This window comes from Pleurodeles waltl, chromosome 1_1, assembly GCF_031143425.1.
Source record: "Pleurodeles waltl isolate 20211129_DDA chromosome 1_1, aPleWal1.hap1.20221129, whole genome shotgun sequence".
Taxonomy (NCBI): Eukaryota; Metazoa; Chordata; class Amphibia; order Caudata; family Salamandridae; genus Pleurodeles; species Pleurodeles waltl.
This window is the reverse complement of record NC_090436.1, coordinates 944,828,121-944,855,101: the sequence shown is the minus strand read 5'-3', so window position 1 is coordinate 944,855,101 and position 26,981 is coordinate 944,828,121. Positions and strand designations below refer to the sequence as shown.

General features: G+C 48.8%; 1 protein-coding gene across 2 annotated transcripts in view; it reads left to right on the top strand.

The window, feature by feature from the left end:
- Nucleotides 1-26,981, top strand: part of LOC138289596 (alcohol dehydrogenase 1-like) — a 390,086-nt gene that overhangs the window by 238,792 nt on the left and 124,313 nt on the right. For both annotated transcript variants that reach the window (XR_011202551.1, XM_069230186.1), the window contains exon 6: nt 5,641-5,901. Coding sequence is in view for 1 of the 2 variants with exons in the window: in XM_069230186.1 (XP_069086287.1) it covers nt 5,641-5,901 (261 nt within the window). In the remaining variant the exon portion in view is untranslated. The remainder of the gene's footprint in view (nt 1-5,640; nt 5,902-26,981) is intronic.

Sequence of the window (26,981 nt, the reverse complement as noted above, 5' to 3'; positions counted from 1 at the left end):
ACCCAGGACATCAAGCATACCCACAGAAGCACCACCACAACAGTCAGTGACATACCCACCATGCCCACTATACCCGCAGACACCACCCCAACAGACACACAGACATCCACCACACCCACCATACCTGTAGGTACCACCCCAACAGACACACAGACATCCACTACATCCAGCTTACCCACAGACACCACCACAACAGACAGACATCCACTGCTACCAGTATACCCAGGGACACCATCCCAACAGACACACATGCATCCGCCACTCCCACATCACCCAGCATCTCCCCCTCCTAGCCCCAAGACATGCAAATGGCCACACTCAGACATGCAAGAGACACCACCCAAACACAAGCATACCTCCCACACACACCCAAGACATCCACTCTAACACAGCAAACAACCACTCCCTCAACCTCCAAAACCATACCCCCTTCAGATGACCATCCCTGTGTTCCGGGGAGAGGACAATGATGTGCCTGGACAATGCCATATGGACTTGCCAATGGCCTTCGACATTTTGAATTTGTTTGAAAATAAACCCAAGCAGTTGTTTTTTGGGGTATACATTTGTCCTACTATTCTTTTTCTACCTTTATGCTGTTTTGAGACACTTGTGTTGTCTGCCTACAGTTGTGTGTGTTTCAGCCTGCTTTCTGATCCATTTGCTGCTGTTTGCAGTATCTGACTTTGTGAGCAGTGCTGTTGTCCCCCAAGACAAGGGTATATGTTGACTGTATGGATATGTGAGTTAAATGCAATTGTGGCACCATTGTGTTCTGTTTGGTATGGTAAGTATTTCATCTTGTGTTGTCCAATGTGAGCATGTATTTTGTTAGACTTGTCCCCCTGATATAGATTATAGATTAATCTAATGTGTGGCAGCTTGAGTTTTGTTTGTGCAGACATGCAGGCTGTTCAATTGTGCTACCTTTGTTTGCATTTCACTGTGCATGTGTCCATTTAGCTGAGTGAACCTTGCAGCTACTTTATTTATATGCATGTTGCATGCCGTTGGAGTTGTATGAGTTTTCTTGACTTCCACTTCCACATTGTGCAGATAGGCATGTCATTTGGCTCTACAATTGTTTGTCCCTGAGATATATGTAAGACCAGTTCCTGTGCAAATTTTGTTTAAGGGGCCTCTGCAAAGTGAAATTTGTCCCAGTGCAGCCTCGTTCCCTGAGTGCTCCAGATGCCCCCATCCCTATTGTGCAGGTATTGTTTGCATAATGAGCTTGGGATATTTGTCTCTCTATCAATTGTGAATCAATTTATCCTTCCATTGAGTTGCAATGTGGGTGATGTGTGTGTCCATTGCAGGGATGTTTAATGGGAGTGGTGTTTGTGTTCCATGTCACATCCATACATATATGTGTTGAATGTGATGACAGTCCATGGTGTGTGTGCAATGTGAGGGTGTCAGTTGTATTTGTAGATGTGACGTTGCTGTGTTGTTGGTGTTGTGTGACACAATGTTGTGTACACTTCACTGTCCCTGTGCCTGAGATGAGTAGATGTGTGTTTTCGTATAGTGTTGCGGTGCAATATGAGTGACCTGCCCAAAGGGGGCATTCTGTGACAGCGAATGTGTGCTTCCTTGTATATGATTCTGACACACGGCACAATGACAAGTGTACTTGGTGCCCATAGCATGACGCCCATATCATAAGGACAACGGCGCGGCAATCTATTTGTAAGCATAATGACACAGATAGGTGTGTGTATTTACAGTTGGTTGCATGCACAGCAGTGTGGCTTTTGAGCACCTTCGATGATCATCAGCAGGAGGACATGAGTGATGGGCTTGATGGCAGCACAGACGTGAAAAGCCGCCTGGAAGTTAGTTTCTCCCTTTATACACCCCATTTCCACCTGCTGACGTGTGGTGGTTGGACTGCCATGGTCACATTGGCGGTGTGCAACCTCATAGCGTATCCAGCGGAAACACTGGCTCCGCCAGCTTATTTGTGCTGTTTTGTGACCGCTGTGGCCTGTGCTGCCTGGCGCTGCTGGCGGAACCGCAACGGTCTTTGTTCCATAGGCCCACATGTCTTGAAATACAACCCGATGACGGTCTGACCGTCAACTATGCCATGGTGGTCCATGGACCGTCAAACTCGTAATGATCTCCCTAGTGTCATGCCACACCAGATGAAACTGGGGAAAAAAAAGAAACAAAGATGGAATGAGTGTGTGTGTGTGTGTGTGTGTGCGTGTTTGTGTGTGTCTCACTGTCTCTATGTGTGTGTGTGAGTGTGTGTGTGTGCGTGCGTGCGTGCGCTCGTGGCATGAATTGCTGCTGTGCTGGTCAATATGTTACTCAAGCTTGCACTGCTGCACCTTTTCTGTAATTGGTTTGTGTTCTGTGTACCTTACTGAATCTTAGGAATTACATTTCACCATGCAAAAGCTAAAGCTAATGTCTTCCTTAATGCTTGTTGTAATGTCATCCTGAAAGAGCCACTGGAGAATGTACTTGAGCATGTTAACAATGCAGAGTACTAAGGACGGCAAAGGTAACAGCAGATAGTTTAATGTGCATCTCCCTCAAATTAAATGCACAGTTGTTAGATATGGGGTCTCTAGTTGGCAGAGGTATACACCCTTGTCCAAATAGGTACAGTTGCTTCATCACCTCTTGACTGGCCTCGAGTTTGCTCTTGGCCTGTTTCCAGAAGCATTGCATCTGGTTGCAGAGGGCCAGCATGTAACTGACCACATCCTGTGGGGGGTTCCTGGGAGCTTTCTCCCACCCCTATTTTACTATGCTTATGGGTCCCCTGACAGGGTACCTATAGAGAAGTTCAAAGGGGCTGAACCCCACCCCTTTCTGGGGCACCTGCCTATAAGCAAAGAGAAGGCAAGCAAGAGGAAGTCCCACTTACGTCTCATGGACACAGGTAGGCCTGTGATCATGCCTTCTAGTGTCCTGTTGAACCTTTCCACAAGCCCATTGGATCGAGGATGGTAAGGGGTGGTAAACCGGTAGGTCACCCCAAACGCATCCCACATGGAATTCATGTACGCAGACATGAAGTTTGTACATCTGTCAGACACAACCTTTTTTGGGAATCCCACATGGGTAAATATCCCCCTTAGAGCTCTGGTCACCACCGGTGCAGTCACTGTCCGTAGAGGGATCGTCTCTGGATAGTGAGTGGCATGGTCCACCAAAACCAGGATAAACCTGTTGTCTAGGGCAGTTTTGGGGTCTAAGGGACCAATGACATTGATGCCCACCCTTTCAAAGAGGGTGACAACAACGGGGAGTGGGATCAGGGGGGCCTTGAGCCTTTTCCCTGTCTTCTTACTAGTATAGCAGGCTGGGCAAGACCTATAGAAAGCATCTGAGGCCACCCGCATTCAGGGCCAATAAAAGTGAGTGACAAGCCTGGCAAAGGTCTTGTCTTGCCCTAAATGCCCTGCCAGGAGATGTTGTGAGCCAAACCCAGTAGGAAGGCCCGGTAGTACTGGGGGGCCACAAGCACACGTGCTGCCCCAGCTTCCGGCACCTTAGGCTCACTATGAAGAAGATCATTCTCCCAATAGATATGGTGATCGTCAGAGGCTTTACCTGCTGCCTGGGCCACAGCCTGTAGTCTCAAACCCTCAAGAGTGGGGAACTCCTTCTGTGCTTTGCAGAATTCCTCCCTGGTCACCCCTCCCTCAACTTATCAGCCAGCAAGCTCAGGCAGGTTACCCAGGTGGCAATGTCCTCCCCAGTTGGCTCATGGGCCTCCTCCTCTCGGGCCCCTGTCAACGACCGCGGAAATGTCTGGGGCTGGTTTCCCACGCCCCTTGCCCCTCTGCTTTGCAGCTGTCTGGGCCATTGTTCCTTGCTCCGGAAGACCTTGACTCCCTTCCCTGGCAGCCAAGGTCTGTGTGGTCATGCAGACCCACTCAGGCAAACCTAACATCTCCAGGTGAGATCGGAGCTCTACCTCTTTCCAGGCAGCATGATCAAGGTTGTTGCCTAACAGACAATCTACAGGCATGGCAGGACTCACATCTACTTTTAAAGTACCAGAGACCTCCCTCCCCACTCGGCGGGAGCGAGAGCCACCAGTAGGTGACTCTCACGATTCTTAGAGACTATGACCTGGTAAAATGTATTGGAGATGACCTGGTCTGCTGACACCAGCTGACCCCTGACAGTAGTCATGCTGGCTCCTGTGTCACGCAGAGCCTCCACCCTTAGCCCATTAATGGTGACCCACTGCCTATACTTGGAAGTATTTGCAGACATTTGGGCTTTTGCCACCATTTCCATATCTCCCAGGGATACCTGGGTTACCTCTATCGGTTCCCCAAAGCTATCTGGGACTACCTCATCTCTGAACGCCACAGTAGCTAATCCCAGTGTCTGTCCTCCAGTGGGGGGCTGTGGCCTCAGTGGACACTTGGAGTTGCCCTTGAAGTGACCATACTTGGTGCACTCTAAGCATTTGGGCACAAACTTCCCTTTCTTCTTATCAAAGCACCCTGGCTTCCTTTCAGAATCAGGTTGGGAGTGGTTACCACCACCCTCATGGGAATTGTTTTGAGGGCCTTTTGACAACTCCTTAGTTTTAAGTTTTTCTCCCCCCCCCCCTTTCTTCTGACGGGAACCCTGACCACCTTTGTGGGTGTCCCCTCAGATACCCTTTTGTATACTGTGGTGCTAATCCAGAGGTCCGCTTCCTCAGCAAGCTTCCTAGGATCAGTCAGCTTACTGTCAACTAGGTGCTTGTGCTAGTCTCTCAGGATCAAATTATACAACCCCACACAGTCATCTACTTTACTGCCCCACACCCATCCATTCAGTGCATTACTGGAAAAATCAAAAGTCTACCAAGTTTGTGTGGAGAGTTTGGTGCTGTCCCTGAACCATTGATGGCATTTCTCAGAGGCCAGCCCAAACTTAGCAATCAAAATGGCCTTCATGGGCGAGTATGTGTTCTGATCCTTTGGGTCGATTATGAGGAGTGTATCCCTCCTAATAGCTGGAACATGTTTCCACAGACCCACCCCACACTGGTCTTCAGAAACCCCATGGGTCCTTAGTGCAATTTCTTAAGCAGCAAACCATTTATCAATGTCATCCCCACCACATAACCAGGCACTACTTCTTTAGGCATACAAACCTTTCTTTCTCCAGCAAATCCTGCATGTATGTTGCCACCATTACTGTTGGACTGAGACTGCCTAGACTTGAGGTCCAGCTCTTTGAGACTCAGTTTGTGAGCCAGAAGACGTTTCTTTTCAGCCAAGGCTCTCTCAGCTGCAGCCCTCATAATATGGGGAAGCTTTGCCCCTCTTTCTAAAAATACATTAAATGGCAAACAAGTGGCCACGTGTTATGTGTAGTACCTTATTCTGGTTCTGTTTTTTAGCCTACTGAACGTTTGGGGATTTTTCACACAAAACAACACGTCCCAGAATGCAATGGCTGCATCCTACAAAGGCAGGTTTGCTGATGGTGTGGTACATGACGTGAGGCCCCCCTCCGCAGCTGGGCTTAGTCACCTCCTAGAAATTAGCACAGGTGGCCTACCTTAAAAATAAAACCCACTACTTTAATGTGTGAAAGTTAGAGGATAAAAAATATTTTATTTGCCTCCACACTTGAAAGAAATCATTTTCTCGCTCTCTCGCCATGCAGGTAAAACCTGGATCTTGCTGTGTGATATTTGGCTTGGGAGGAATTGGCCTGTCTGTTGTCATTGGCTGTAAGTCAGCTGGGGCTGCCCGGATCATTGGAATCGACATCAACCCAAATAAATTTGCAAAAGCAAAGGAGTTAGGAGCCACAGAATTCTACAACCCGAAGGACTTCGCCAAACCCATCCAGGAAGTGATAGCAGAGAAGACGGATGGTGGGGCAGACTACTCCTTCGAGTGTGTTGGAAACACTGATGTTATGGTATGTGGTCACCAGTGGAAACTGGTGGAATTGAAAAAAAAACTGTGAGCCTGATGTTTATGAGGAAGGTTCGGGCTGGTTCCACTTCCCAGAGATACATTTTCAAAATTGGTGTATTTTGGTTCAATTTTCAAAATTATTTCTGTGATAAATTGAGCAAACATTCATTTATTCTATGCATTTATAAAGGAAAACTTATAAAATAGTTCATAGAATTTCTGGTTTGCCAAGCACATGTTACCTCCAAAGGGAGCTAGGGTACTAGGCAAGGCTGCTTGGGCTCTACCCTTTACAATATATAAAACACATAACTTAGGATCATAAACGTCCACAAAGAGTAGACGCATTTGTGAAGGTTTGTGCTTTAACCAATGGATGGGTTGTCACTAATTGCATGTCCAAGTGTCTGCTCACATTAGAAATGGAGCGTGTTGTCTGGTTTCCAAAAGCCATCTCCTTCAAGAGCACTACTGATTTTGAAGGAATGCACTGAATATGCAGTTGGGGGCATTGATAGTGTCCTTCGTTGTCTTTCTTGGCGAGAAAGTCACCTCTCATACAGGAGCAGATTCATTCATAGCGTGACATTGATGGATCTGTGATGCACCCTATAAGGCGCAATGTTGAGCCATGTATAATGTGTATACGGAAAGTAGAGGGATCAGTGTTTTACCACTAGCTTCGCAGGGCACGTTTCATTTTTGTTCATATTGATGCACAGTGAAAAAGTGTCTTTATAAATGCCAGTAGATGAAGTAGGAAGGAAAAAATGATTTTTATAACAGCTAATTAACATCAATTTGTATTTCTACATATTTCTATTGGAATGTCAAAAATATGACTTGATGCTTACAAAAAGATTAAGGCCCATATTTATACTTTTTTAGCGCCGCATTTGGGTCATTTTTTGACGCAAAAGCGGCGCAAACTTGCAAAATACAATTGTATCCTGTAAATTTGCGCCGTTTTCGCGTCAAAGAGCGGCGCAAATGCGGCGCTAAAAAAGTATAAATTTGGGCCTAAGACCCATATTTATACTTTTTTAGCGCCGCATTTGACCCGCTTTTTGACGCAAAAGCAGCGCAAACTAGCAAAATACAATTGTGGGCCGTATTTATACTCCGTTTGCGCCGAATTTGCGTCGTTTTTTTCGACGCAAATTCGACGCTAAACTAACGCCAACTAACGCCATATTTATACTATGGCGTTAGAGGCGTATAGCGCCAAAGTTCCCGGAATGTGCGTCATTTTTTAGCGTGAACCCCTTCCTTGCGTTAATGATATGCAAGGGAGGCGTTCCCGTCTAAAAAATGACTCCCAGGCCTTTACGTGGTATTTATACTCCCGGGCAAAAGAGACGCCCGGGAGTGGGCGTGGCTAAAAACGGCGCATTTGCGCCGCTTTTTAACGCCTGGGTCAGGCATGGCGTTAAGGGACAAGTGGGCTCAAAATGAGCCCAGAGTGCCCTTCCCTGCCCCCAGGGACCCCCCCTGCCACCCTTGCCCACCCCAGGAGGACACCCAAGGCTGGAGGGACCCACCCCAGGGACATTCAGGTAAGTTCAGGTAAGTATTTTTTTTTTTTTTTTTAATAATTTTTTTTGGCATAGGGGGGCCTGATTTGTGCCCCCCTACATGCCACTATGCCCAATGACCATGCCCAGGGGACAGAAGTCCCCTGGGCATGGCCATTGGGCAAGGGGGCATGACTCCTATCTTTACAATGATAGGAGTCATGTTGATGGGGGATGGGCGTCGAAAATAAATGGCGCAAGTCGGGTTACGATGATTTTTTCGACGTAACCTGACTTGCCCCATTTTAAGACGCCCATGCGCCATTTTCCCCCTACGCCGGCGCTGCCTGGTGTACGTGGTTTTTCTCGCGCACACCAGGCAGCGCCGGTCTGCTTGCGCCGGCTAACGCCATTCAATAAATACGGCGCCCGCATGGCGCTTCAGAATGGCGTTAGCCGGCGCAAAACTTTTTGACGCTAAACTGCGTTAGCGCAGTTTAGCGTCAAAAAGTATAAATATGGGCCTGTATTTTGTAAGTTTGTGCTGCTTTTGCGTCACAAAACGGCGCAAATGCGGCGCTAAAAAAGTATAAATATGGGCCAAGTGCTAACTGATGTGCAAATGGGGCCTGGGCAGACATGAATAAGTGAGTGTTTGTGAAAGACCAAAGGAGAGTTAATATTTATGTTCGTGAGTGCGAGTTCTTGGTTCTCTGTGCAAGCCTGAGGATGTGTGCAATTGTGTGTGGAGTTGCATGTTTGTGCAAACAAGTGCATGCACACATGTAAGCATGTATCTATGTGGATGAATATGTATTTATACATGTGTATATTTGAGTATGTGCGCATTGTGTGTGTGCACAAGTGGTTGCAAATAAAATGTGTTTATGTGTATAAAGTGTGTTGTCTTTGGGAAAACATCTTTATGTGCAAACATATGTGGACAAACATGTTTGTGTACATATGAGCATGTTCATGGGTGTGCATGGAAGATTGTGCATGAAAGTATGTGTGCAGCATTGGTTCACACACTTAAGCACCTGTGTTTGTGCATCAATGAGCGCGTACATATCAGCAACTGGTTAGCAGCAAGTATTTATGCAAGAGTGTATTTGCTAGAACGTGTGTGTCGTCCAGCAAATATTTGTGAACATGTGCTTCATCATTTGCCAAGTAATGCACTATTTTACTGACAAATAACTTTATATCGGCATCAAATGCCATAAAAAGTCTTCCACACAGCAGAATAAATAAATACATAAAACATACAAAGTAAAATCAAGTCATAAAAGAGATTTAAAGAAAGTCCCTCTTAAAACTCTAACTTCACAAGCACCATGATTTGAGCAGCACAGGAGAGAGCAACACTGCTAATCAAATAAATAAGTCAGGAGCAGAGGCCATAGAATTAAGCGCTATAGCCACATAGAATGTACAAAAGTGAAAGTGCAATACAGTGATAAAAGTACTCAACACAAAGTGACCTTTAGTAGCTTCTTCCTAATAACCACATATCCCCTAAGAACTTGGGACTGCAATAGGAATGGTTAGAATGGAACCTGTTTTTATGATTCTCAATGCTGTTTCATAATCACAGGTTCCCAGCCCCCTGCAGATTGGGTTCAGCTATTTGGCCCAGGGTAGTACATAATTTGGACAAGCAAGAAATAACGTGTGCTACTGATTCAATCCCAGCTTTACAACTCAGACACAATGGAGTGGATATAGGCCTATTGTGCCAACTACTCATCAGAGAACTGAGTGCGAGAGAACCGTACCTGAATTGCATTTAAAGCTTTCTATCATTTGGCACAGTAATACAGTCCAAGTAAGGCTCCATGCGCTTAGTGAATTTAAAATTAAAGAATTCATTTGTGAGCCAACCTTTGGTGGAAGAAGCAGTCTCGGTTAATGCTGCTCACTCCCAATAACGCAGCTTCACTATATCTTTGAGGGTATAGGCCCTGAAGCGGGCAAGCTCAAGCCTTGTATAGCTGATAGCAATCAATACATTCTTTACTCTGCTTATCCAAGAGATCTTAATGGATGTATCTGGAAAACAAACTTTTCTGAATGCATTAACATAGGAGGACAGTTTGAATGTTGCCATGATTCTCCTCCAAAACAAAAATGGTCTAAATTGGCTTTATGGCTCATTTCCAGTTTCAGGGGTTTAGTGGAGTGCTTGTAGGTAAAGACACAAGCTTTCTCAAAAACATGTGGTTAGTGGTGGTAAGCTCGCTTACATTCTCAAACCACCATAATACAACCCTGTAAAGGGCTGCACATACAGCTTTCAGATCAATGATCTGTAATGCAGCAGCTACTGGTTTATTAGATGAGGAGTGGTGCTCCCTCAAAAGAGCTCCAGCCACTTGTCTGTGCTTAAGTGTCATTCTTTCCGACAGCTTAATGCCTATGTATTTGTTAACGCTTCCCTTTATGATAATTTATTTCACATCAGGACTCGTTTTAGGCCAACAAATCTTTTGACCCGGTTGAGAGACACCGTAGGAGGAGATAGCTAATCAATATATCAATCAATACATCAATAATGTCATCAATATTTATCACACAATGCATTTCACTTTAGTCAAAGTCATTAATCAGTTCAAAAGACGCTACCATGACCTTGCAGCCATGAATAATCACACCAGTTTAGTAGAATTTTATTAAATTTATTCCCTATTAGTTACAATCTAAGAGCAAATGAGTTAATCTCAGCACCAAGAAACACAATAGGTTAGTCACGATATGACAACTGCGATAAGATTTCATTAACGCGAGAATCACAAACATCAAAACATAACAGGGCATGAACATAGATCAAGTTTAGCGGAGTGTCTATTTGCGTCAGTTCAACAAAGCATAGTCTCGGTCGTTTGTCTATTTGCGTCAGTTTCAGTGAACACCTGTTCTACCCACTGATTAGCATTGGCATGTTGGGCTTCATGCAAAACAATTTAGAACACTAATTTGGAAAACATCTAGCTAAGGTCTCTTTCAAAACAAGCAGTTGGTGCCTAGAAAGGGAAAGAAAACAGACAAAGTACAAATGCATTGTCATAATTACCCTCCAAAGATTAGGTCAGCTCACAGGTTCAGTCTTCGTCTTCAGGACATCAGTCAAATCGCCATCAGTCAGAGCTCATCTTGGGCAAAAGGGCACTTCCCTCATAAGGAGGAAAAGTGTAAATGGGCAGACTAAGGGCAAGGATGGTTTCAATAAAATTTCAAGTCACCAAACAGAGTGACAGAGTTTCTGGATAAAATCAATAGCATTCCCTAACTCTCCTAAATGACCTTTCTGTGACATTGTTTTTTATCCCTTTTTCGTAGTACATTCCCCCAAAATTCTATTGGATATTTGCTATACCCCACTATCTTTACCCTATCAAATTAAACATTAGGTACTCCTAATCTTCACCCCATATTGGTTTACAAGTCTTTGATTGGTCTTCGTAATTGACGTCTTCAGAGGTGGCACATCCGGTGTTACTTCATCCCTTGGCAATTCTTTGTACATCTTATGGTCAGCAGTTCCATTGTCTTCCCCGGTTTAAATGACCTTGTACACTACATTAATCTACACTGTTTCAATATATTTTAACATTTATTCCATGGGCATAGAAAATACACCTGAGAACGGATTTAACATGGTTACATTCGTCTTCCAAGTCGAAGAAAAAGAACACACACAGGGTCATGGCCCTTGTGAGTCAGCACACTGAAAAATAGAAAAATGCATTTAATATGAGAGCCGAGCAGCTAAGCTGCAGCTCATGCTAACTTAAGGCCTATGAGGTTTTCAATACAGATTCAATAGCGCAAATGTTAATATAAGCTCAATTGCACATAACATAAACATTTTAATCATCATTATTAGTTTGCGTATACATTGGTGGCCACTCATCGTGGTCACAATTCAAGTGCACGTTTAAGCAAAATTGCCCTTACTATAGTTTCCATGAGGCAGTATCACACATTAATTCATAAACATTTCATACTAATATAGATTATATAAGCTACGCTCTTTCAGTTCCTCCTCTGATGACGTTCGTCATCACACAAACCTTTCCCTTTGACCTTTCATTTTAATTTTTCACCTTACGCATAATGCGCATTTCAACATCTTGTCCCTTGTGTGAACTTTCCCAAATTTCATTGAACATTTTCTCCCTTTCGCTTTCTTCATTTTTTCTGGTTCTCTTTGTCCAATTTCTTTTAATTTTATCATTAATTTTGCATGCTCCCCATAATCCTAATAGTTAGACCAGAACAATTAATAGACCCCCTAATATTTTTGCAAGTACCCCATTCCAAATATTGCTAAACCAGCTCCCTACTCTGGCAATTCCCTTCCCAAATTTCTCACACACTCCAGGTTCCTTCAAATCTTTCAAATCTGCACTAGCTCTAGTCAGGTTAGTAAGCATACCTCTAATCTTTTTACTATTGTCCGGTATAAATGAGCAACAATGACGCTCGTTGAGCATCTTGCAGACTCTGCCACTCTTTGCTAAAAGAATGTCTAAAGCAAGCCGATTTTGAAGAGTCATAGCTCTTTCCGCAGCAAGTTCAGTATCCATTAGGAGTATAGCTCCTGGGAGCAACATGGCGTCGGCGTAACTGCGCTCTCGCAGTCCCGCCCATCAGGGGAGCCGAAGGTACGGCGGCCGCGGCGGCCGTGGCGGAGCAGCCGGGCAGGATTTGCCCCAGGATCAGCCCGTATTTTCTTTCCCTTGGTGGCCCCCGTCGGGCATAAACGGCCGTGGCGGCCGTGGTGGAGCGGCCAAGCAGACGGCCAAAACGGACGGCGGATTGGGGCCGAACTCGGCCCTCTTTCTTCTCTCTCCCTCCCCCGCGGTTCAGCTGCCGGGGGGAGCGGGGGGTGCAGCGGCCGAGGTGGTCACGGCCTGAGCGGGTGAAAACGAGTAGTGGAACCGGGCCGATTTTGGCCTGTCATTTTTCTTTTCCCCGCACGGAGGAAGTAAGGAGCTACATAGAGCCAGTGGCGCTCGTTGGACAGTCCTCTGTAAAGCAGCACGCGATCCCCCAGGCTCATGGGGTTGAAAAGTCCTTTCTCCGGAGAAACCATACTTGCAGCTGCAAGGGCCAAGGAGTAAAGATTATTGGGATTAGAACTCTGCTTTCCTCCAGAGGAGCAGAGGGGTGAATCACCAGGTGGAAACCAGGAAGAAAAAGCAGACAGGACAAGAGCTTGGGTGGAAACCAGGAGGAAACAGACGGGTGGAGAGCCCAGGTGTACTCCATTTCTACAGTAAGGGGGGAAAGGATAAAAAAATAGGGGGGGAAAAAAGAACAGTGGATAGGGGGGAGAGGTTAAAAAAAAAAAAAAAAATATCTGAGATCTCTGATGTTGGTATCAGGCGCACAAAATAATCCAGGTCTGCATTTATATACCCCCTTATGGCTCTGGAAAAACCTGATAAAACAAATAATCGTGGATACAGCCTTGGTGTCGTCTGGGGTAAAGGGACTATTTAGGCTGTTGACACATGCACTAAAGATCAAGATGCCTCCCAAGCCCTTCCGGAATCTGGGAGAAAAGATAGAAGGTGTAAAAGTGACACGGGCAGGTCGAGGCAAAGGAGAGCTAACGGGAGCAAACAAACGCCTGACGACAATTGTAGCTAAACCAGCCGTGGAAAATATGTTGAGAGGCGTTAAGACAAGTGAGAATACTACTACTACTCCCCCGACTGAAATCAAGGGCAAGGGCAAAAGTCAATCTACTATCATAACTTTTCTTGCAGGGGGGGCACAGGATATGCGGCCTGCACATTTAACCCCCCCTGATAAGGTGGTAGGGATAGAATCTCTTCTGAGCAGCAGCAGTATAAGCGGGGGTACTATGAACAACGATCCTCCTGTGAACTTTAAACAAGGCATGGAGAGTATGCTAGAGGCGGAAGACAATCAGAGGGAGGCAAAGGAAAAGAAACCCGGCCCTACTACCGAAATTAAGCAGCCTCAGGCCCAACAATCTGACCGGTCTGAGCGATTGGAACATCAGGAGGGGGAAGGAGGTGCGTCTATATTTAGACCTCCAACAGAAGGAGAGAACTTATATAAGATTCTCTCAAATACTAAAAACTTGGGTAAAATAGCAGGAAAAGACCTTCAATCAGTGGAATGGGGGAAGGACAATAGTGATACATTTTATTCTCTGACAGAAGAGTCTGATCTCAGCAGTGGCGATCACAGTCTTGGCGGGTCTGAGGATAGTGAAACATCGGAGACGGAAGACAAAACTTCAAGCAATGAACCTACAGTGCGACAGCTGCGCCGACAGCGTAAAGCGGTCAAAACACGGCCTTGCGCCCAGGGGTCCCCAGAAAATCCGTTATCCTCGGGCAGTAGGACTTTGAAATGGGACTATTCAGGTATTGGACTCGCGGATTCTTCATCTATAACTAACCAGGGCTCAGCTAATGGCAATAAGGAATCAGATATAGGCCCCCCCACTTATAGTCCGTCTGCAATGGGGGCTGAGGCAGGAATGCTGCAGTCAATCTATAGCTCAATCAAAGAGCTGCAGACAGAATCTAGGATCGAAAGTCGACGTGCAAGGGTTGCTACGAAGAGACTACAGGGAACAGTTCGCAAAGTAGCAAAATCATGACAGAAATTGAGTCTAAACTGTCCTTAATGGAAGAAAGGATCGTAGCGGTCGAGGAGGATGTTGTCAATCTTAAAGAACAGAATACTATGAGGGACGAACAATTGACGGACGTAATGTGGAAATTGGAAGATTTCGAGAATAGACAAAGAAGGAATAATCTCCGAATTTTGGGCATACCGGAAGGACTAGAAGGAAACAATATAAGGACATACATGATTAATTTTTTGCGTGGTGCTTTCCCGGAATTGGGAAGCTGGAGTTGGGAGAATGAACTGCAGCGTGTACATAGGTTCCCGCTAAATCGGCGGGAGGGGGGCCAACGCGCAGACTCTAAATATCCTAGGGCAGTTTTAGCTTATTTGGGGAATTATTTATTGCGACAGGAGATTTTGGATAAAACCCGTCCAAATACCCCTCGCACTGTGGATGGGGTGACTTTTTTCACCCGCCCTGATTTTTGTCATGCCACTGTTGAACGGAGATGGCGGCTCCGACAACTTATTAAACCAGTCTTAGAGAAAGGCGGGGAAGCGTATTTACTGGCCCCGGCTCGCCTTAAAATAATATTGAATGGGAAAACAGAAGTATTCACGTCGGAAATTAAAGCAAAAGAATATGTGATGGGGGGCAGATAGCGAAATGAAGTTACTTGGAAAAGCATAAGTGCTCCAGTAACTGGTGGGTGGGTTCGCACATACACAACGCTAACATTCAGGCCACGAGTGGTCTGATTGCTCTACAGGATGGTGGGCCAGTCTCGGGGAGGAAGGTAACACGGGAGGGGGGTGGTAGGGACTGGTCTGGGGAGGGGAGGGGATGGAGGAGGGGCGGAGGTTGGGGAGGTGGGGGAGGGGGAAAGGAGGGAGGGGCTGTGGATGAGGAGAAGGAGGAGAGGAAAGGGGGGAAAGGATAGAAAACGGGGGAGTAAAATGGAAAGGAAGGGGAGTAGGAATACAACAAGGGGAGCAACAGAAAGCAGGGGCAGGAGAGACAGAAGGAGGGGAACAAATCGAGTGGAAAATTCAAGAGAAAGCGCAGTTAGATATAAAAACCTGGGAGAATAAAAAGAGAGAAAGTGAACCTAAAATAGCAAATGGTTAGACTTCGAATTGCCTCGATTAATATATGTGGGTTAAATGACCCTCGCAAAAGAAGTAGAGTAGCAGAGGAACTTAAAACTTTTAAAGCAGACATCTACTGTCTACAGGAGACACATGTGGAATATAAGAATGCTGGAATTCTGGGTACACTCGGTATGAAAGTAATTGTTCGATCAGAACAAGAGGTTAGAACTAAAGGGGTGGCGATATTAGATCGGACTAATAAATTAAATTTTACTAGGCAGAAGGCGAATAGGGGAGGGAGATGGGTAATTGTAGAATGTAGCTATGGACATGGTAGCTTTACACTTTGTTCTGTATATGGCACGGTCACGGATGACCCAATAGTGTTAGATACCCTGGCTATAGAATTAATAGGATGGGCCCCCCCGTATATTTTATGTGGTGATTGTAATCTTAATGGATCCTGGGAGGGATTACAGGATGCTTTAGCGCCTACAAAGAAGTACCAAGGGCGGAAACCTCGAGTATATAATGCAATGGTCGCTATTCAGAAAGAACTAGGATTAGTGGACGCATGGGTGAGATTATGCAAGCCAGATCCTGGATATACCTATTACTCGGCCCCGCATGTGAAAGTAGCACGACTTGACTATTTTCTGATCTCTCCTGGATTATTAAACCAGGGTAAGATGGAGCTATATCCGCGGGTTGTATCAGATCATAATCCCTTAGTATTAGAATTGGAATTGGATGGGTTAGAACTAAAGGAGAGGAGATGGACATTTGAAAGAGGGCTTCTTCGGGACCCGGAATATTGTACACATATGAGCAAGTGGATAGCCGAATTCTTGGGGTTTAACCAAGGGACAGCTCCGGTAGAGATAGTTTGGGATACTTTAAAAGCCAGAATACGTGGTGAAACATTGAGTTTTAGCATGAAAAAGCAAAAAAGCACTCAAAACAGAGTTAAAGATCTTCAAATGAAACTAAGGTTGTTGGAAAGACAGCTGGTTATGGCGATAGAGACGGGGGTGATGTAGAAAAGGCCCAGGAGGAAGTTGTAATAGCTAAAGCTGCAATTAACGAAACTCTGACCCAAAGAATAGCAGAGAAATATTTAGCACAGCGTTCATTAGGATATGAGTACGGAGAAAAATCCGGGCGTTTATTAGCAATACGGGCAAGCCAGAAAACAGCATCCGGGATTATTAGAGAGATTAAAGATTGGCAAGGACAAATGGTTGTTGAAGTGGATCAAATTAGGAAGGTTTTCCACAGATATTATACGGAATTATATGATGACACATCTATATACTCAGAGGAAGAAATGTTAAAATTTTTAAGCCCCATTAAAGTCAATAAACTATCGGAGAGTGATATCTTATATCTAGGGGAACAGATAGATATCTCGGAAATTGATAAAGCACTGGGTGATTTAGCCATTGGTAAGGCCACAGGCCCCGATTCAATTCCTTTATAGTTTTATAAAATATTTAAAGCCATACTGCTCCCGGTAATGTTAGAGCTGTTTATTCAGGTGCAGAATGGAGGGGCAATCCCTCCATCGTGGGATATGGCTAATATGGTAATGTTTTTGAAGAAAGGGAAACCCACATCAAACCCGGCGTCATACCGGCCAATTACACTAATCAATAGCGATACTAAAATATATTCAAAGATATTAGCCGCTCGACTATCTCTTGTGATCAGGAAGATAGTTTTCCCTAGACAGCATGGGTTTGTGCCAGGAAGGGATACCACCGATCATATTCGAAAAGTCATTGCACTCTTGGACGCTACAGAAGTGGCTGAGGAGCCGATGGCAGTCGCATTATTAGATGCGGAAAAGGCATTTGATCGGGTGAGCTGGAAGTATTTATGGCATGTAATGGAGCATTATGGGCTAGGGAAGAAATTTATTGCAGCAATAAGGGCCCTATATAGATCACCGGCAGTAAAAATACAACTAATGGGGGGACAATCGGAGAGTGTCCAGGTTAAGAGAGGTACTAGACAGGGGTGTCCATGTTCTCCACTCCTGTTCGCTGTATATATAGATCCTTTGCTTAGACAGATCGAAGATAACAACAAGATTCCACCGATTCATAGGCAGGGATGGGATATAAAAGTTTTAGCTTATGCAGATGATATTGCTATATTAACTCCCACCCCTGACCCGGCATTGAGAGAGGTTGAAAAGGTGTCAATGAAGTTCGGAAGATTTTCTGGATATCTTCTAAACAGAGATAAAATGCAGATACTGATTAATCAATACACTAGCACTCAGGATACTCGAAGGGTGGATCACGCAGTATATCTGGGCATAGATATTACGCCACAAGTAGGAGAAATTGTTAAGTTAAATCTGGATCCCATAATTGCTAAAGCAAGACAAGATATGTGCAGATGGAATAACCTACATTTAACTATTATGGGGAGGTGTAATGTGGTAAAAATGATTTTTCTTTCTAAGCTGCTGTATTTGTTTCGGGCTTTACCGTTGAGCTTTAATAATTCCAGATTTAAAGAGATAGATAGAGTGGTTATGAGATTCATATGGGCATATGGTAAATGTAGAAGAGCAAGTAAATTTATGTCTCTTCCCCGAGAAAGGGGGGGTTGGTCTTTACCGAATATAAAATTATACCAAATGGCAGCAGCCTTTTAGTATATGCGCCCTTTATGGGGTTCTAAGAAAGAAGGGTTTCCGGAAGAGGATTGTCCTAACATATACGAACTGCTGATAGGAGCAGCAGCTAATGGGTGTCTGGTAACATTTCATGAGCCCGGGTATTACAAGAAAACTCGATATAAGGTATTGGAGGCAGCCTATAAGTACTGGCGGTCATGGTACAAAAAGAAGGGATTTGGCAGATATAATTGTTATACCATGATAGAAAAGAATCCATTGCTCCCGACATATTTAAGGATAAATGTATGGCAAGCTGGGTCTCTGTAGGTATAGAGAGGCTGGGGAATCTCTTTGATAATTCCGGGGTTAAGGCATTTGGTGATCTACAGAAGTGCTATGGTTTAGAGCGTAGGGATTTTTTTAAATATCTACAGATACGAGACTTTCTTTTAAGGAAAACAGGAGGGGTGCAGGGATTTAGGAGTGTTCAAGTGCTGGATGATATCTTGGCTAATCCTAATATATCAATTAGATCAATTTATCGATTACTAATGTCAGAACAGCCCGATGACCTAGAGAAGAATTGTGAAAAGTGGAGTAAGAAACTGGAAGACGGGAGTAAAATCTTTTTAAGGTCATTAGAATTGGGACACACTATTCTACTTTCCTCCTCCCTCCAAGCGCAACATTATAAAACCATGTTTGATCTGTATCATACCCCAGCTCATCTTGTCAAATGGGGCAGCTTATTGGGAACAAGCTGTCCAAGATGTGGGATGTATGGAATAGATATTGTACACATGATGGCTACATGCGGGTAATTGAAGGATTTGAAGGGAGGCATTCAATCTGTATTGAAAGAAGTTCTGGGATATGATTTAATCCTTACCCCCGAGGTAATGGTTCTAGGGGTTATTGGCGAAACGGACAATCTATATGAAGCATTTATTTTTGTGGCCATGGCAGTATTTCGATTGTGTATGTCATCCGCCTGGCTTAATGTTCAACCTCCGTCCTGGCAGCAATGGTTGGCCAGATTATTGTCTGTATATTATCTGGAGATAGCATTATATGAACGTAAAGGGAAACATGCGAGGAGGAAAGGGAAGGCAATATGGGGGGCATTTCAGGATTGGATTTTAGCTCATAATAATTAAGGGGGTGATTCTAACCCTGGCGGTCGGTGATAAAGCGGCGGCCAACCCGCCAACAGGCTGGCGGTCCAAAAAATGGAATTCTGACCCTTGCGGGAACCGCCAACACAGCCCGCCACATTAACACTCCGACCGCCACGGCGGGACCGACAAACAGCGCGGCGGTCACCGCCAACAGCCAGGCGGCAGACAATGTACCGCCCACACTATCATGACCCACCAATCACCCACCTTTTCCGGGGCGGGAGCCCCGCCGATAAAAACACGGCGGAAACAGACTACGAATGTGAAAACGCTCACCTCTACGCACTCCACGAGTACGGAGGACAGCATGGACCCCGAATTGAACATCATACCTGCTCTCGTCTACCTGCTCCTCTACCACAAGTACGAACTCCGGCGCAGACGTCAACGGTGAGTACAGCACCTACGACACACGGGAGGGGGGAGGACGAAAGGTTACGGGCACACACATATGCAACCCCCCCCCAATATGTACACACCAATGCAGAGCAACAAGTCACAGTGACACCAACCAAACCCCGTAAAAAATGCAATGACATTTCAAAATTGACAATAAATATTTATGTCCAAAATAGCCTCCGATAAGTATTGGTCAACTAGCCAGAATATTTACATTTAAAAAGTCTATATACACAGCAGTGGACAACTGAAGAAATCAGTCCTGCACATTTTACGTATTAACGATTTGTCCGTGGGCCAAAGTGTAGCAACACAAGGGCAAAGCCCACACACGAGACCTGAGTCCTTTGGAGAGAACACTGCAGGGGCATCTGATGACAAAACTACAGGCACCTCAGGGGGAAGGGAAGGGGGGGCACCTCAGCCACATGAGTCCACGACGCCAGACCCACGAAGGGGCCACCATGCCCACTGCCATATCCTGGGGAGTGCAAAGCCACAGTCTCTCAATGTCTCTACAGTGGTTGGATTGCCCACTGCCATATCCTGGGGAGTGCAAAGCCACAGTCTCTCAATGTCTCTACAGTGGTTGGATTGCCCACTGCCATATCCTGGGGAGTGCAAAGCCACAGTCTCTCAATGTCTCTACAGTGGTTGGATTGCCCACTGCCATATCCTGGGGAGTGCAAAGCCACAGTCCATCAGGTGGAGGAATTTCTCCACTGGTCAAGGAGGATGCATGATGGCCACAGTGAACCATGAACTGTGTTTGCAGGAAGGGCCCAGCGGAGCAGTGCTTGAGACGGCGGGGCCCAGCGGAGCGGTGCTTGAGACGGCGGGGCCCAGCGGAGCGGTGCTTGACAGGAAGGGCCCAGCGGAGCGGTGCTTGAGACGGCGGGGCCCAGCGGAGCGGTGCTTGAGATGGCGGGGCCCAGCGGAGTGGTGCTTGAGACGGCGGGGCCCAGCGGAGCGGTACTTGAGACGGCGGGGCCCAGCGGAGCCCAGCGGAGCGGTGCTTGACAGGAAGGGCCCAGCGGAGCGGTGCTTGAGACGGCAGGGCCCAGCGGAGCAGTGCTTGACACGGCGGGGCCCAGCGGAGCGGTACTTGAGACGGCGGGGCCCAGCGGAGCGGTGCTTGACAGGAAGGGCCCAGCGGAGCGGTGCTTGAGACGGCGGGGCCCAGCGGAGCGGTGCTTGACAGGAAGGGCCCAGCGGAGCGGTGCTTGACAGGAAGGGCCCAGCGGAGCGGTGCTTGAGACGACGGGGCCCAGCGGAGCGGTGCTTGAGACGGCGGGGCCCAGCGGAGCGGTGCTTGACAGGAAGGGCCCAGCGGAGCGGTGCCTGAGACGGCGGGGCCCTGTTCAGCGGTGCCTGTCTTCACGGTGGGGCCCTCTTCGGCGGTGCTCTTCTGTACGGCGGGGCCCTGTTCAGCGGTGCCTGTCTTCACGGCGGGGCCCTCTTCAGCGGTGCTCTTCTGCACGGCGGGGCCCTGTTCAGCGGTGCCTGTCTTCACGGCGGGGCCCTGTTCAGCGGTGCTCTTCTGCACGGCGGGGCCCTGTTCAGCGGTGCCTGTCTTCACGGCGGGCCCTCTTCAGCGGTGCTCTTCTGCACGGCGGGGCCCTGTTCAGCGGTGCCTGTCTTCACGGCGGGGCCCTCTTCAGCGGTGCTCTTCTGCACGGCGGGGCCCTGTTCAGCGGTGCCTGTCTTCACGGCGGGGCCCTGTTCAGCGGTGCTCTTCTGCACGGCGGGGCCCTGTTCAGCGGTGCTCTTCTGCACGGCGGGGCCCTGTTCAGCGATGCCTGTCTTCACGGCGGGGCCCTGTTCAGCGGTGCCTGTCTTCACGGCGGGGCCCTCTTCAGCGGTGCTCTTCTGCACGGCGGGGCCCTGTTCAGCGGTGCCTGTCTTCACGGCGGGGCCCTCTTCAGCGGTGCTCTTCCAGGAAGTCTAGGGAGCCAGACCTGGGCTGGACACCCTGCTCACTCGCCCTCCGACTGTGCAGTGGCAGGCCCCTTCGGGGACGGAGTCCTGGGCCCTTTGCTGTCGTCCCTTGCAGGCGGGATGGGGCTTGCGGGGCCCTCCAGCTCCGCGCTCCTGATGGATGAACTCTCCGCCCTGCTGCCCTTTCGCTCCTTAGATGGGGCTCTCGGGCCCTTGCCTCCCCTGGCTGTTGTGGCAGGTGAAGGGGCCGTTGTTGGCTCCTTGGGGGCAGCCGTCTCAGTCCTCTCACGGCGGCCCTTCAGTTTACGTGTCCTCTTGCCTGGGGGTGGGCTGGATGTCCCCTTGCTGCCCAGTGAAGTGTCACTGCCGCCAAAGGGTGGACTCCAGAAGCCATGCACCACTTGGACACTCGAAGCTGGGCTGGTGGTGGCTGAGGTGCTCTTGGGACTCTTAACCGATGGAGGGGGTGGGTCAGGGGAGGGAAAGAGGTTAAGATTAGAGAGGTAATATTTCTTAGGACCAAGGTAAAGGGTAGGAGTAGTGGTGATGGAAGTGGAGGAAGAGGATGTGGTTGCAGGAGAGTCAGGTGTGCTGTCTTTGGGTGCAGGTGACTGAGGAGTAGGCTGTCGTGAGGTGGTTGGCTGTTGTTTGGGTGTCTGCCTGCGTTTATGTGTCTTGGAAGAGGGGGTGACAGACACAGTGGGAGAGGACACAGGGGACGTGTAGATGGCAGTGGGGGTGGTGACTGCACGTGTGAGGACTGTAGTGGAGGGTTTGCTGGTGATGGAAGCACTGGCTGATGGTGGTGTGCATGCAGGTGTGAGTGTAGACGTCACAGGGAGGGAGGAGGGAGACGAGGAGGAGGGGGACACAGAGGTGGTAGTGACTGTTGGAATGTCTGCATCTGGGTGTTGCTGGGGTGAATGCTTGTGTGTCCTGTGGTGCTTGTGTCTGGATGATCTGGCCTTGGGTGTTGAGGTGTGTGCAGGCTGGTCTGATGGTGTGGATGGGATAGGCTGAGGAACAGGAGACAGAGAAAGGGTGGAGGCAGTTAGAAGAGGGAGGCTGGAGACAGGGACAATGGCTGCCGTCAGTGCTGAGGCCAGAGCAGTGAACGATCGTTGATGGGCAGCCTGACCCGAATGAATGCCCTCCAGGTAGGCATTGCTCCGATGCACCTCCCTTTCCACCCCCTGGATGGCATTCAAAAGGGTAGTCTGCCCAACAATGAGCGTCCTCACGAGGTCAATGAGCTCCGCACTGAGGGCAGCAGGGGTAACTGGGGCAGGGGCTGAGGTGCCTGGGGCGAAGGAGACGCCCGCCTTCCTGGGCGAGCGGGCACGGAGCGAAGGTTGAGGGCCTGCTGGGAGGGCAGAGCTGGAGCGCTGGGTGGCGGCTGTATCTGTGGAGGCGGGGGGCCCGGATGTTGCCGCCACCGCTAGGGAGCTCCCAAACGAGGACGTGTCCGTGTCGCTGGTGTCTTCACCGGTCCCCGTTGTGGTGCTCCCCTCGCCCTCCGGATCACTGGTGCCCTCTGTGTCTGTTCCAGTGCCCACCGGGGCATTGTGACTTGCAGCTCCCTCGTGCTCCGACGCCAATTCTCCTCCGCCTGATGATGCTAATGCACAAGAAGACAAAGAATAAGGGTGGGGGGAGAAATAAAACAAAGTTGAGTGTATGCCTTGTCAATACCATTGGCGGAGAGGACAGACACAGGTGCCTCATGCACTAAGCTGCGAAATTGGGGTACACTACTCAGTACTTCTGACTAGGCCAACAGGTCTAGGGACAACAGACGCGCACATGGGTGATGCAGGACCATGGATAGCTGTACTTGGCACCCTACAGAGGTGGGGGGCGGGGGCACAGGGCCATGTCTAAGGGAGGGGACTACACTACAGAAAGCGCCCTGGCCTAGTGTCACCCACGGCCCTCCTCCCCCACCCAGACACCTCAACTGCGCTTAAGGATAGCAGAATGTGCAGGTACTCACCCCTTGTGTCTGCTGTGATGTCCTCAAGCGCCCATCCAAATCAGGGTAGGCCACTGCCAGGATCCGGGACATCAGGGGGGTCAGGGTACGACTGGCACCCCTCCTAGGTCGGGAGGCCATCCCCAGCAGTGACTCGGCGGTCTTTCGGGTTCCGCGGCGGATGTCCTCCCACCTCTTGCGGCAGTGGGTGCCCCGTCTGGTGTAGACCCCCAGGGCCCGGACTTCCTTGGCGATGGCACGCCAAATGTCGATTTTCTGATGGGCACTCACCTGTTAGACATGTACAGGGTGGGAAAGAGGAAACGTGAAATTTCGGCATGTTTGGAGTACATGCCCCCCCCTCCCCAACCTTGCCATGTGGCCCATTCTCTCATCTGTCGTGCGTTGCACTCCTCATTTTCTCCCCACCCCAACAACTTACATCCACCCCACTCCACACAGGCATAACCCATTCAATGTGCACTCAGTGTACTCACCTGTTGGTCTGGAGGACCGTAGAGTAGCGCATACTGGGGGAGGACCCCATCCACTAGTTTCTCCAACTCTTCAGACGTGAAGGCAGGGGCCCTTTCCCCAGTCGCAGCAGCCATTGTCACTTCCAGACCGAGGTCACAGCAGCACTTGCAGTATAGGTCCTCTCCGGTGGATGATCAGGTCTCGAGTGATTAGGCAGATAGAAAATGGCGGTCACGGCCGCGGCGGTGCGTACCGCGGCGGTGCGTACCACGACCGCCGGCGCACATCGTCATTGGCTCCTGAATCCCATAGGGTTCAATGTTAACCAATGCGGCTTCGTATAGCGGTCTTCGACCGCCTACCGCCACGGTGTGCCATGCCAGCACATTGACCTCACATCCCATTGTCCCACTTCACCGGTCAGGCAGCCGCCATTTCAAGGGCCCACATGGCTTAATTTCAACTGCGTCACACAGGCCTAGGCCTTGCATTGCCACACATCCAAACATAGCCATCCATACCTTTTCGTGTACTGTGCATGCAGTGGTGAACGTACCTGTGACTTGCTTGACTCTGTGCTCCATGTTGTCCTTCCTAGGCACCGTCCGCTGGGACTTGCGAGGAGAAGGATGAATCCTCGCGTGTACCGCCCGCTGGTGGACCTGTCGACAATGGAAGAACGCCACATCATACTACGATACCGACTTGACCGAGCCACTATACATGAACTGTGTGCCCAGCTGGAGCCAGCCCTGATGTCCCCCATCCGCCAACCCACAGGAATTCTCCCTCTAGTGCAGGTTCTGTCAGTCCTCCATTTTCTGGCAAGTGGCTCATTCCAGACAACAGTGGCCATGTCATCTGGAATGTCTCAGCCTATGTTTTCAAAGATCTTGTCTAGAGTGTTGTCTGCCCTGACGAAACACATGTGGCGCTACATTGTATTCCCTGAGGAGGTCGATTTGGCCACTGTGAAGGGTGATTTTTATGCCCTTGGACATATTCCCAACATAATTGGTGCCATTGATGGGACCCATGTGGCTTTAGTACCCCCAAAAGACGATGAGCAGGTGTATAGAAACAGGAAAAGTTACCATTCGATGAACGTTCAGGTGGTCTGTTTGGCTGACCAGTACATCTCCCATGTGAATGCAATGTTTCCTGGGTCAGTGCATGACGCATATGTGATGCGAAATAGCAGCATCCCTTATGTGATGGAACAGCTACAGAGACAACGTGTGTGGCTAATTGGTGACTCTGGTTACCCCAACCTGCCTTGGCTATTGACCCCAGTGAGGAATCCCCGGACCAGGGCAGAGGAACGGTACAATGAGGCCCATGGGCGAACTAGGAGGGTCATTGAAAGAACCTTTGGCCTCCTGAAGGCCAGGTTTAGGTGCCTACATATGACAGGGGGATCCCTGATGTACTCACCAAAGAAGGTGTGCCAGATCATCGTGGCCTGCTGCATGCTTCACAATCTGGCATTGCGACGTCAGGTGCCCTTCCTGCAGGAGGATGGTCCAGATGGTGGTGTTGAAGCAGCTGTGGAGCCTGCGGAGAGTGAAGAGGAGGAAGACGAAGAGGACGACCCAGACAACAGGGACAGAGTTATCCATCAGTATTTTCAGTAGCACACAGGTAGGAATCACCCACGCCATTTACCATTTACTGAATGCCCCCTGCATCTTTACTTTGTGTATTTCCCCCCAGTTCTTTTAAACTGAAGTTTACTTTTCCCTTCCCTTTTCAGTGCTGTATGACCCACTGCGTGACTTCTGCTTGGTTAGCCCATGGACTAATGCTTATTGACATCGGTATGTTGTCCACACATAAATAACAGAACATTATTGATAAGTAATGTGTTATACATTTGTAAATAATACAGGCTGACTCCAGAATGATTTATGTGCAATGAGCGATTTATTTTTAGTGCTATATTTTGGTACATGATATTAAAACGGTGAAGGGTGAGGGTGGAGTTATGTCCATGGCAGAGTCCAGTTCTCGGTCGCACAGGTGCATTGTTCATATGGCTGTGGAAGGATGGAGCAGGGGCAGTTCAAGGTTGGACAGGGTGACACTGTGGGACAGTGGAATGACATCCGGGGCGATATTAGACTGGTGGGGGTCTTGGCATCCTACTCTGTCTTCCTTTGAGATCTCAGGTTCCTCTTGCGGGGTGGTTGTTCTTCAGCAGGAGGTGGGGTTCTGGTGGCCCGTCGTTCTGTGGGGGCCTCCTGACCACTAGCGCCGGCGGAGGTGGTAGGCTGTTCCTGGCTAGTGACAGGGGCCCTTTGCGGTGCCACATGCTCCCGCAATGTGGTTTCTATCCGGTTGAGGGCCTGTACTATGGTCCCCATTGCGGTAGCGATGTCCCGGAGTTCATTGCTGAACCCCATGTACCGTTCCTCCTGCTGTGCCTGGATCTCGGTGAACCTGGCCAGTACCGTCGCCATCGTCTCCTGGGAGTGATGGTATGCTCCCATGATGGTGGTGAGGGCCTCTTGGAGAGTCGGTTCCCTGGGCCTGTCCTCCCCCCCTGTCGCACAGCAGCCCTCCCAGTTGCCCTGTTTCCCCGGGCCTCTGTCCCCTGGACGGTGTGCCCACTATCACTGCCCCCAGGTCCCTGTTGTTGTTGGGGTGTTGGGTCAGCCTGGGTGCCCTGTAGTGGCGGACACACCGCTGATTGAAGCGTCCGCGGGACAGAGGCATGGGCCCGCTGGGTGGGAGCTGTGCTGGTGTTCCCAGAGGTGTTTGGGTCTGCTGTGGCCTGTGTCTGTGTGTGGGGAACCGACTGTCCAGAGGTCCCCGATGGTCCGGGCTGGTCGTCAGGTTCGAGGTCGACAGAGCTGCTGTCCTCGCTGGGGGCCTGTTCTGGGGGTGGGATGGACATCTCTGGAACCTCCGTGGCGGTGTGTTGGCGTTTGGGCCCTGCAGGGGTGAAGGAGTATGGTTATTGTTTCTGTGTGTGCCATGGCGTGCATTTTGGGTGCCCTTGTCCCCCAGTGCTGGCATTCCCTTGTGGGAGGTGTTGTGACGGTTTGGGGGGGGTGTATGGGTATGTGCAATGGTCATGCTTTGGTGGTGGCTGTCTATGGTTTGTGTTGGCATTCAGGGGTTGGTGTTGTTTAGGGTGGGTTGTGAGACATTGGCAGGGAGGTTATATTGGGGGGGGGGTTGGCATGCTGGTGGTTGGGGGGGGTGAAGTAGTTGAGATTCGACTTACCAGAGTCCATTCCTCCGTGTACTCCAGCGAGG